At 41.8% G+C, this 12,416-nt stretch overlaps 1 protein-coding gene across 6 annotated transcripts in view; it reads left to right on the top strand.

The window, feature by feature from the left end:
- si:dkeyp-72e1.9 (syntaxin-binding protein 4) overlaps window positions 1-12,416 on the top strand; it is a 73,291-nt gene that overhangs the window by 26,608 nt on the left and 34,267 nt on the right. For all 6 annotated transcript variants that reach the window (XM_063471074.1, XM_063471072.1, XM_063471071.1 and 3 more), the window contains 3 exons: window positions 6,845-6,940; window positions 9,197-9,266; window positions 9,353-9,427. In XM_063471074.1, coding sequence (XP_063327144.1) covers window positions 6,845-6,940; window positions 9,197-9,266; window positions 9,353-9,427 — 241 coding nt within the window. The remainder of the gene's footprint in view (window positions 1-6,844; window positions 6,941-9,196; window positions 9,267-9,352; window positions 9,428-12,416) is intronic.

Genomic DNA, 12,416 nt, shown 5'->3' with positions numbered 1-12,416 from the left:
TGAATCATCTACATAGCCTTATTCAACCATCCTCCACTAACCACTGGCGATGGAGCATGATAATGAGTAGATTAAATAATATTAGTCTGCGTTTTAAAGGGATTTGCAGAGTAGGTATCATGCTACAGATCACTGTGTTTGCCAAGCAGGGGAAGTAGGTCAAAGCCATAACCTACTTAACTGAGTGGGGTTAAGAATACAGGAGCTGCTGTTGTTTTTATCCTCCACTTCCACTATCTACTATCACTGTGCTGCTGCAACTTGTGCCTAAGCAAGAAAAAACAGCTCATGTCCATGAATGCAACTACTGTCAAGCTGCCAAACATCATAGTGAAGCAAAACGGCTTTATATTTATGTCCATATTTATATGTCCACACATTCATGAGGTTGTATAAATCTCCTCAGAACAGAACTGTATTACTCTATTATTGTTGATGTTTAGTAACGTTTGCAGAAGCTGATGGCATAATGAACTTGTGCACTGCTGAGGCAACTTGTGATTTGGCAGTATATAAATAAAACTGAATATGTTTAAGTTCTGAACATAAAGTTTATAATTATTCTTGAAATGTAACATTTAAAGCAGTAATAAATATTAAATAACAGAATTCAGAGAGTCAGAGTACACAGGGCAGCTCTGTTTTCTCATTTATTTTGACGAATAAAAAAAAAATGCACACAATTTGTGTGCATTTTATATGCATTTGTAAAGTGCGTATAGGGTCCAGTGATTTACTGAAACCTGCAAAGAGCCATGCAAACACAGTAGAGAAGACACAATTCCAGAGAATCTGAAAGTGAATATTTGGCGTGAACACTTTATCCTTCTTCACTGCCTGAACTCTCTGAGGCAGCTGACTGACTGAGCATGCTGACTCTGTCATGTCTTTAAGTATTCCTCAGGAATAGTTCTCCAGGCTTCTTGATGGATAGTCAAAGCTCTTCTTTGGATGTTCTCTTACTCACTCCCTCACTGCTTCAATAATGTTGAGGTCCGGGCTTTGAGGAGTCCAGTCCATAACCATCGGTCATGAACTGGCCACTGTGAGGGTTTTATTTTCTATCCAGTTTGGCATAACAGTGATTTTAAGTAATTGGTTGTGCTGTATTTATACATATGTGTCAGTGTCATAAAGGTTTTTTGACTTACTGGAAAGCCAAAAAGTCTGAAGAATGAAGATGCGTAAAAGCCAACCTGTGTATCAATATGTGCACGCAGCTGAGAAGCAAAGCAACTAATTCCCATCCAACCTGAGCACATGCAGGTGTACACAGTGTTCTGATACATATATTAAAGTCTTAAGGCTTCCTTAGTGTACACATGTAGCTTTCAGCAGGGGGAAGGGCTGCTGTACACACTGTAGCATACAATCGCATATGGAGGACAGCACGTTTGAATCTCTCTGTTAGTGCAGCTGAAAGCAGTACAGCGTCAGCCTGTGGGCAGGGGACAGTGTTTGTAGTGGAAATCGTGTCCGTCACAGTTCATTTTGTTGACATGTTGGCAGTATCTGCAGCTTGTGCTTTAAAGAAGACGGTTTTCAAAAATCACTCTCACTACTCAACAGACATTTTATATTTCACGTTCTTGTGTTATCTGGGGGATAAGAAACCATTTTAAGAACCTTTGGTAATCACACTGAATAACCCCACATTTTATTTAGATCTGAAAGTATTGGAACATTCAGTTCTTGTGTAAGAAATATGCCCTTGACTCATTGTGAATGGGAAGTAATGATTCGGAAAGTAAATGCAAAGCTGAATAAGAACAAGGGATGTAAGTCTTTCATATTTGCTCCAGCTGCATGTTTTTCTTATCTGATGATAGATGAGGGGAGGAGACTGCTTTGAGGCTTAAAAGAACAAGAAACTGTTTTCCTCAGAGAAGAGTATAAAAGGATGGGAGGACTGAGACAAGGAACTTTAAAACCCCACTGTTCCACCAGGCGATAATTAACTTGAGCCCTTCACTCCAGACCCAATTAGTTGTACCACTCTGTGTTGGCTCCAGCAGGCCAGTGGAAGCCTTAAGCTAAAGAAGGCCTGATTTCAGGGTTAACTCTACTATATTCTCTGTGGAGTGCAGTGATGAAAGATCCACGTGCAGGAATCAGATGGGCTGTTAGAGCTGTAGAAGCTGTGTGTGTAAACAGGGGCGGATCTAGAGAAATTTTCTTAGGGTGGCATGAGGGTGGCAAAGAAATCAAATGGGGTGGCAAAATCAAAGCCTTTTCCCCCCCCAAACACATATGCAGGTGGTTACATATGGTTAAATGATTCAAATGCAGTAAGTATACACGTTTTTCATATAAATATGTTCTATAACTTAATTATTGTCTGTAGCCCACATAATTACACATTTTAGTTACATAAAACATGTGAGTTTTGATGTTATGTACTGTATAGCCTGTATAATAAATAAATATGTAGCCCAATAAGTATAAAATCCAGAAAGCTACACAACATGGGGCGGTTCATTTACAAACACAAGTCTAACTTAAGTTTCACTGTTTTTTGTTAGAAAACAATCACATTGTTACAGCTTAAATTACACAAAATGTCAGAAATCTGCACTGTCATGAACAAAAATTTAAACCTAATTTTTCATGATTTGTTGGATTAACCCACTGAGGTCTGAAATACAACTGCCCATTTTTGACTCCTTTTGAGTTTACGTTTGTATTTCACCCTCAAACTGTTTCATTTTATTTTTTTCTCCTTGCCTTGTTTGGTATCTTTTCAGCTCAACTGAATTTAGTTGTTTTTTTTCACTGACATACTGCATTAGTATTACTGATCTGAAATCACACAAAGAACTTGAAATCTTAGTAGTATTTTTTTTACTGTAAAAAAACCCACAGACATGTTGAGTAAATATAAATTGTACATTTTGTAAACATATACAACTATTTATCTAAAAATGCAGCCAATACACCTGCTGTTTTTTTTTTCATTTTGTACAACCATTTAAAAATATTACTAAAACTAAAATGAAGAACAATCAGGTGTTGCAATAAGATGCCCCACAAATGATGTGTGCCAGTAAAAAAAAGTTTGTCCACCAAAAGACAGAACAGCACAGGGATAAACCTGCAGGCCTCACAACAGGAGGTGTATCACTCCGCTGGTTTTCTACTTAGTGACAGTGTTTACATTGCAAATGTGCCTCTGTGACATTCATTAGTGCCCTCACTGACACACAAAACAAAACGACTACACAACAGAACAACTACACAAGACAACACAACACACTAAGTATACAAGACAACACAACACACTAAGTATACACTCCACACTAAACGTCACAAATCTCCCACATCGAAAAACTCTCTCCCTCTCTCTCTCTTTCTCTCGCTCTCTCTCGCTCTGTCTCGCTGCCGTTACGTCACTCCCAAAACTTTCCCCTCTTCCTAAACAACCAAATCCCACGTGTTGACTTTTTTTTAAATTGGTCGACATGGTGCATTTTCCCACCGATAGGAAAGAGGTGGCTTTTTTTCCTTTCTTTACTGTTTTCGCGCTGTCCTTAGAAAACATTTAAAACACACAAAAACGTGACGACAGTATTTAGAAAAAAGCGTGGCTTATATATATTATCATAACTCTGGATTTACTGGCCTGTAATTAAAATTTAAAAACTTTGAAGTCCAAACTTTCAGTGTGGGCTGAAACAGAGACTCAGCGTGGCTGCAGCTTGTTGCTTTGTCAGCTTAGATCAGTCATGTGATTTGGAGGTGCAGCGTGTCGGTGGACCACAGAGGGTTAATAACACTCACCTTCCTTCCATTTCCAGAGTGTAACATCCAACCACCTGTGTAAAATCCGTAATTCCCATGGTGTTGTTCAAAATGTGCTCTGGCACAATCATAAGCATCGCTTGCTACTGAAAACAAGAAAAAAGCCGTCCTGCTATGGGCTGAACCATTTGTTAATGGTGCAGGGGGGGAACACTATCCAATATATTCAGTTTTAGCATTGATATTCACTGTTGACTGTAACTACGCTCAAACTGTTAATGCTATCTTATTTTAATAAACAACACTGTCATATGCAAAACTGGGGTGGCACTTGGGGTGGCAAGGGATCATTTTAGGGTGGCACTTGCCACCCCATGCCACCCTTCTAGATCCGCCCCTGTGTGTAAAGTGTGCATAAAACACATGAACTTGGAATAATTTTGTCCACTGATTCAGTTATAGTTACTGTTGTTTAAATTATTTACATTTAATTGGTAGTGCTAAGATTATTACAATTATTTTTATTCGTTTTCTATCCATACTGGAGTTTTTCTCCTTTGCATCATGCCGAAGCTGGAAACCTGGATCCTCTGTAGCCGGTTAGAAAGATTACATGAGGTACCCTCTGAAGGTCTACTAGAAGCAGCACTTGAATGCAGCACTATGGACAATCCCTACTGCAACCATCACTGAGACTAATCAGCTGATCTGATCAATATGATTCACGCCTACTGGCTGAAGAAGCTGACTGCACTCAATGAGGCTGCTAATGGATGAAACGCACCCAGAACGGCTAACTGAAGGCCGGAAGGTCCTGATCCCCAAGGATCCCCAGAAGGGACTGGTCCCATCCAAATACCGGCCAATAACCTGCCTCAGTACCATATAGAAGCTCCTGTCAGGCATCATAGCGGCTAAGATAAACAGGCACGTGGCTTGACACATGAGCAGGAATACCAGAGGAGAAACACTGGCTTCTGGTAGACATAGCAGTCACCTGAGACTGATTACCAGAAGGCCTATGACTCGATGCTCTACACATGGATCCTAGAACTATATAAGATCAACGGGACCCTAAAAGCCTCATCAGGAACTCAATGGGAATGTGGCGTACAACACTAGAGGCCAACTTCAAGCCAATAGCACAAGTCACCATCCATCATTTAGACTGGAGAAGTGTAGTCTGATGGTAACAAGAGAAGGAAGGTAGTCAGAGGGGACTGAGGGGATCGTGCTACCAGAAGGCAACATGTAGACACTGAGGACAGCTACAAGTACCTGGGGATCCCACAGCCAAATGGGAAAGACTAGGAAAGCTGCAACCACCAAGTACCTGCAGAGGGTCAGGCAAGTCCTGAGGAGTCAGCTGAATGGTCAGAACAAGATCTAGGCTGTCAACACCTACAACCTGTTGGCGATCAGGTACCCTGCTGGGATAATAAGGTGACCAAACGAGGAGATAGAAGCCACTGACAATAAGACAAGGAAGCTCCTTACCGGGCATGGAGGGTTTCACCCCAAGTCAAGCATCCTGAGACGCTAAGTGGAAGGAAGGAGGCCGGGGACTACTGAATATCAGAACCACAGTCCAGGATGAGACAACGAACATCCATGAGTACATCAGGAAGATGGCTATAACTGACCACAGTAAGAAGCAGTTGGAATTGAATTGCTTCTTACTGTGGAAATGGTGTGGAACAGTGACATAGTGGTGGAGTGGTGATTTAGTGTACGGGGGAGAGTGCATTAAAGTAAGAGTGCTTTACATAAAGCTTGATCTGATCATAAAGACTTTCTTCTGTGCTTAGTGGTTGCAGTGGCACAGGTTTCAGAGACAGGAAAACACAGTCTAAATGCACACAGTCCAACCAGCTCGTTTTGTTTCAGTCAATTCAGTTTTATTTATATAATGCCAAATCATAAGAGCAGTCACCTCAAGGGTAAAGACAGTAATGCAGAGGGAAGCCCGTCAGTCAAATGAACCCCTTTGAGCTGTAAGAAATGTACGGAGCCCCTCTGATGACATGGTCCAAAAAATAAATAAATTGTGGCCACAAAATACTACTTTGTGCCCTCGAAATAGTATAACGTGCCCACGAAATACTTATTTGTGGCCACGAAATACTATTTCGAGGGCACGAAATAGGTATAACGTGGGCACGAAATGCTAATTTGTGGGCACAAATTGGGTATAACGTGGCAACGAATTACGCATTTGTGGCAGCGAAATAGATAACGTGCGCACATCATATTGATACAATTCCTGGACAGCTGCGTAGAGACATAAGCATAAGAGTAGGCTAAACCTATACATCATGGACAGAGACAGTATGATTGAGTTTTATTTTAGGCTGGGAATGAGCTACAAATGCATTTTGAAAAGCCTGGCAATGCAAGGAACCATTATTACGGAGAGACATTTAAACAGGATATTAACCCTGGAGAAACCATGGGGTCAAATTTGACCCCATGGTTTCCCTAGAAAACCAATGGGGTCGGATGTGACCCCATGGGTTCTCCAGGGTTAAGATAAGATAAGATAACCTTTATTAGTCCCACACGTGGGAAATTTGTTTTGTCACAGCAGGAAGTGGACAGTGCAAAAGTTATATAGCAATTATTATTATTGAGAGCCCAGTTGCTTTACAGATGTAATTGCGACCTGGACGCCGGGATAGATTTTATTGTCAACCAACTGCAAGGGCCTGGGAAGGATCACGGTTATCGGTCAAGTGTTTCGTGCCCACAAATTAGCATTTCGTGCCCACGAAGTAGTATTTTGTGGCCACAATTTATTTATTTTTTGGACCATGTCATCAGAGGGGCTCCGTAGAAATGTAACCAGGTCATAGTTGGAAGAAATCTGACAACAGTGTGCCAGGAGACAGGAACCTCTGTCTGTTGTGCTTGAGCAGTTTTTGCAGGACTGTCATTAACCTGGAAATCAGAGTGTTTCCTATAATGAATTGTTTCCAGTCAGTGACTCCACTGCCATCTTAAGATGACAGTCATTTTTTACAAGGCACAAAGTGGCTGGAGAGCAAAAAATCATTAAAGAAACACTGGAAAACCCATTAAAGTACTCTTTTTCTATCTCTCTCTACAGGAATTAAAGTGATAGGTGGAGTGAAGGAGCTAACAGGAGAGGAGTTTGGAGTCTACGTCAAACGGATTTTACCAGGTGGCCTTGCTTCAACTGATGGTAAGACTTGAAATCCAGAAACCTTTGGTCAGTGTGTTCTAGAACAGCACAGTCTCCCATTTGAATTTGGACTGGTTACTTTGACCCCCAACACAGAAGATAATATTTCTAGAACAAAGGCAGTAAAAGTTTCTACTTCAGCCTCTGAATTGGGGCTATAAGAAAAAGAGAAAATACCTGTGGGACTATAAATGTTCAGTCATTCTCCAACATCTCTGTTGGAGAATGACTGAACATTTATAGGCTCTATGTGAAGCAGTATTACTGAATGGGTAATTCCTGAATATTTCCCAGAAAGTTCAAAAGAGGTGAAGAGGACCAAGTTGGCTTGGCCTATAGAAAAGCCACATAACAGAAGGAAAGGAGCTACTTGATGCTCTGCTCCGTCAGTAGTACTCATGCAGTACAGCAGTTATTTGTGGACATTTCCATTCTCTCCTCCGATGTTTCACATCAACACCTTGAACATGTCGGTTGAGACCAAGCATGCAGTCTGCAGCGGTGCTGGTGTTATTCTATATGCACAAACCCTTTGTTTGTGCCTTTACTACATAATGTAGAAATTTAGCGAGCCCTTGTGCAAAATTTTCCCATTCATGAAGATCATGTGAATGACTCCCAAAGCCAAAGAATAGAAATGAATGTTGACAGTGGTCTGACTGAAGACCTTTGCAGTGAGAACAAGTATTTTTGGAGCATATCTCCTGTGAGTATTAAAACATGAATAATATACACCACAAGATTGTCTTGGCCTACTTTTTGTGTATCGCACCATGAATGATGGATATAGGGCAAAGAGAGAAGAGAAGTGTCTGTAAAAATAGTTGTTTGTTTGTTACAGCTTGTCCAGAACACCACATATGCTTGACTTTAGTTAGGCCACATTCTTCTTCAGCTGCTGGTGTACAGATCAAAGGGTTTTGCTGTATCGTCACAGTGCTGGTCTCTTCCTGACCCACCAGTCCGACATTTAAACTGCAGTCAGAAGAGCTGAGCTCACAGTTCACATCCCCGACTCCTCACTAAGATTTTCATGTCAATTCCAAGTGCGTTCACACTAAAATGTGCAAGATGTTGCTGTTTAACTCATAACTGAGTCTCATGTTGGTTTAAAGCTGAGGTACGCAGCATGTTTGGTGTCACTAGAGGGAAAAAATCCATCATAACCACTCAGCATGTCTGTCAGAGATCTAACTCAGTGAACACAGTCTTTGAAGTTGCCAGGTAAATGTTACCATGAGCAGGTTCAGAATACGGCACACAGTGTGCAGGATCAAAGTGCTTAGGCTCAGCATCAAACGGATGGTCTTTAATCCCAGTGGAACTCTCTACAGTCTTCTTGTTCTCATTTACTGTGCAAGGATATTTGGCCTGCAGACTAGGGTGGAGCCACGGATCAAACCACCACGTAGATGTAGATGACTTGCTCTACCTCCTGAGCTACAGCCACCCCCCATGGCTGGATGGACTTCATATCATAAATCCCTTTTTCTGTAAGACACATTCATGGGTCCTATAGGATATAAGGCAAAAAGAGAGTTCATTTAGTTCCAGCGAATTTGAAAGGGAATATTTGGGAATATTTATTCTTCAGCCCAGCCTAAACTCTCTGAGGCAGCTTTCTGTCATTTCTTTCAGTAGTCTTCAAGAACAGTTCCCCAGGCTTCTTGAAGGACATTCAAAGCTCTTCTTTGGATGTTTCTGCCTTTTGTTCTGTTCTCTGTCAAGATGATCTCACACTGCTTCAATAATGTGTGGACTTTGGGAAGGCCAATCCATGACCGAAACAAAACTTTGAAAGAAGCTCGTATAATGGAACAAGGACTCACTCTGAGAGTGAAAACCTCAGCCAAGCAGCTCACTTTCTGGGCAATATTCATTTGAAGTGAACAATATTGTATTTTGTTTTTTATGTTCTTTTTAAACATACTCTAAGACGTTTGTAGTAGAGTAAAAATCAGATAGCAAAACTGAGGTTTCCTTTGATTACACAAACGTGATATAGTAATGGATAATTGTTATTGATTTAGAAATAACTGAGCATGAATAACTTGAGCTTATTATATAATATTATATTGCATTATATTTCAAACTAACTAGGCAGCTCATTCTCTTGACAACACTTTCTTTACAGATATAACACATTTTGGGGTCAACCTGAAAGAAAGAAACGTCCAAAATGAGCCACTGCTGTCCAGCTGACAGCTCCCCTCTGGACTTTGGACTTGGATGTAATCTGTGTTTAACCTTTCACAGGAAACCTGATGCCAGGGGACCAGATCTTGGAAGTGAATGGGGACAGCCTAGTAGGTGTCACAAGTGAAAGGTAATCTGCTAAAGTCACTGCTCTCATGTTAACAGTAGTGATGCTGGAAGACAATCTGTGTAAATGTGTTTGCATGTGTTTCACAGAGCTGTGGATATCTTGAGAGCAGCCTCTGCAACCAATCACATGCGACTTCTTGTAGCCAGAGATGAGGAAGCAAAGTAAGCAGAAGTCTGTCTACAGTCCTGTGTGTTAATGCCACTGTTTCTCTGCAGACTATAAAAATGAGTTTGTATGTGGTAGTCAAAATCATTTTTTTGCCCTGAACAGCAGTGCTGCCCCCTGAATGCTGTTCAAAAAGGAGTACTGTCTTGGTTTACTGTAGGTCCTGCTTTTGTAGAGGTTCTGTGAGTGATGGCAGGGAGCCAGGCTATTAAATGATCAGTTCTCAGGCCTTGCTGTCTAGTCGAGCAGTGGAGTATTTGGATGCATTTCATGATGCCTACAGAAAGACCATGAACTTCCACCTGTACAGCTGTTTAAAGGGAATCAAACTCCCAGCAGGTTTGAGAGTTGATTATTAAATCCTTCCTTAAGCCACAAAGTTTACTATGGACTATCTGTAGTGCTGGCAATGCAGAGCGAGTGCCTGTGGTTTGTGGCTGGATTAGTGATGCAGCCACAGGCCAATTTATCTGGTCAAGAATCCCTTTTTTATACTGTCAGCAAACCCTTGAAAATCCACCTTGTGGACATGGGTGTCACTAGGGGTGGGTTTAAAAAAATCAATTTCCCTGATTTCAATTTGAATAATGCATTCATTAAATCCTGAATCGATTTTTAAATATGTATGTATTTTACCAGAAACGCTAGAATCTCAGGTTAAAGCTCACAAAACTATTTCAACAATCACCAAACAGCTAAAACAGTAAATGAGAGCAGGTAAACAAATTCCCTACAAAGATGTAAACACAGAGCGTGGAGCCCCCCCGTTCTGCTCACAGATTCTGATGCTGCAGAAAAGAAGATCAAACTACGCTTCAGGTTTGAAAACCATCATCATGAATTCTCTCTTACTGTTTTGCTTCCACCGCAGTGAAATCACACTTCCTGCACAGCTCTCTCTGTACTTCAAGACTAGTTTACCATCAAAAATCTCTGTTTTCTGCATTCTGCACCAGTCTACTGTTGTGTACAGTGTTGTCGCCCGCTGTTTGTTTTTTTTAAATGACCTTTGACAAGAAAGACTCATTTCTGCTGTTCAATACCAAAAAAATGTAAACTTTTACAAATGATGCCAAGTTGCAAATCTCTTAGCTGTGTCTCTAATCAAACCTCTGTAACTTTGCTCTGCTTCACTTCAGCAGCATCAGGTGATGTTCAAATGTTTTCTTCAGTTTTTGTTCTACTGCAGAATATTTTTAATAGGTTATCTGCTGTAAAAAGCCAGGCCAGGAAAGTCGCCTTCATGTTTCTCTCCCATCCAATTACTAACCAAGCCCAACGCTGCTTAGCTTCTGAGATCACGGCCATAGCACCCTGAGATCGCCCGATCTCGTCTGATCTCAGCATGCCTTCATGTTTTCCGTGTTTTATCCTCAGTTACATTGGCACAAAGGCATCTGCTGTGGCCTGGGTGGGTGGCCGGCCTCTCCCTTAGAGATAGGGTGAGAAGTTCGGCCATTTGTGAGGGGCTCAGAGTAGAGCCGCTGCTCCTCCACATCGAAAGGAGCCAGCTGAGGTGGTTCGGGCATCTGACAAGGATGCCCTCTGGGCGCCTCCTGGGTGAGGTGTTCCGGGCATGTCCCACCGGGAGGAGGACCCGGGGCAGACCCAGGACACGCTGGGGAGATTATATCTCTTGGCTGGCCTGGGAACGCCTTGGTGTTCCCCTGACGAGCTGGAGGAGGTGGCTGGGGAGAGGGAGGTCTGGGCTTCTCTGCTTGGGCTGCTGCCCCCGCGACCCGGGCCCGGATAAAGCGGATGGATGGATGGATGGATGGATGGATGGATGTCATCCGCTGTGATGCTCAAACCTTTGATAAAGTCTCACAGTGTCAGCTTTCTTTTTATACATAGATATAAAATATGGATATGTGCTGATAAATGATCAGAATTATAATCTTTCTGACTGAAAATTGAATCAAATCGAGACCTTGTGAATCAGAATTGAATCAGTTATAGAAATCAGTGAGGATAACCAGGCCTAGGTATCACACAGCATCTAGAAGCAAATTCAACCACTACCAAATGACACCAAATGAATTTTGGGTGTAGAAGCAACGAATAACTTTAGATTGTTTTAGGTTTACAGATTTTCTTTGAATGGGTTTCATGTCTCACTATTGAGGCATCTGCCAGTGTTGTCACAGAGTTATGGTTACATTAGGGATACATGTGGTCCAAAAAAGGCGTTCATCTTGGGCTCAATTTGCGCCAGATCTAATGGACTAAAAACAGTTTTTGATGACGTTGAACTAAAAAATTGTGGGCGTTCCAGTTGCAGCCTGAACAGCAGTGTTTTCTGACCTTATTTATTTATTCCTTTTGTTTAACACACCAGCTCCACTCAAACAACTCGTGAATAACAAGCTCAAAATGAGTGGAACACATGATGCCTGAACTGTGCTGACAGTACCATACTAGCATTACTCCTGGCTGGTAGTATTAGTGTTGAACCAGCTTTCTAATCTGACTATGGCCAGTCTGAGTGAAAACAAGGTCAGTGCCAGCTGTCAGCATTGGCCTTGTCTTCCCTTCAAATCCACTGCACACAACGTGATCTGTGACAAAGGTAGTAGAGGATTTGCATATTTAAACAGTGAGACTTTGCACACTAGTGTCAGCCATGAGCTTTACTTAAAAATGCAATATTCTGCGTGTTCAGTGAAGACAGCGTGACAGTTGGGATTTATACCTCGGCTGTTGGAGAAGATGCATGCCAGACTGAAGTCATCACTGGCAGAGTCCTCATATACAGGGTGGATATGTAGAATTACAATGTTGTGTGTAGTTTAAGCGTACCTATTTCTCTGAGGCCAAGCTGTGTCAGCAGTGAGGTTGCCTGAGCCACTCTCCCTTCTCCATCTCTTTGTGTTCTGTGCAGAGGATGTGACAGCAGAGTCGGGGAGGGGGAGAGCTTAACGGAGACGATGCTCTGGATGACATGATGAGCATTGTATGTTAATCTGCACTGTGTGCTTTAACTAC

Source organism: Pelmatolapia mariae, linkage group LG4 (genome assembly GCF_036321145.2).
Source record: "Pelmatolapia mariae isolate MD_Pm_ZW linkage group LG4, Pm_UMD_F_2, whole genome shotgun sequence".
NCBI lineage: Eukaryota > Metazoa > Chordata > Actinopteri > Cichliformes > Cichlidae > Pelmatolapia > Pelmatolapia mariae.
The sequence above is the reverse complement of the archived record's forward strand: the minus strand, read 5'-3'. Positions and strand labels throughout refer to the sequence as shown.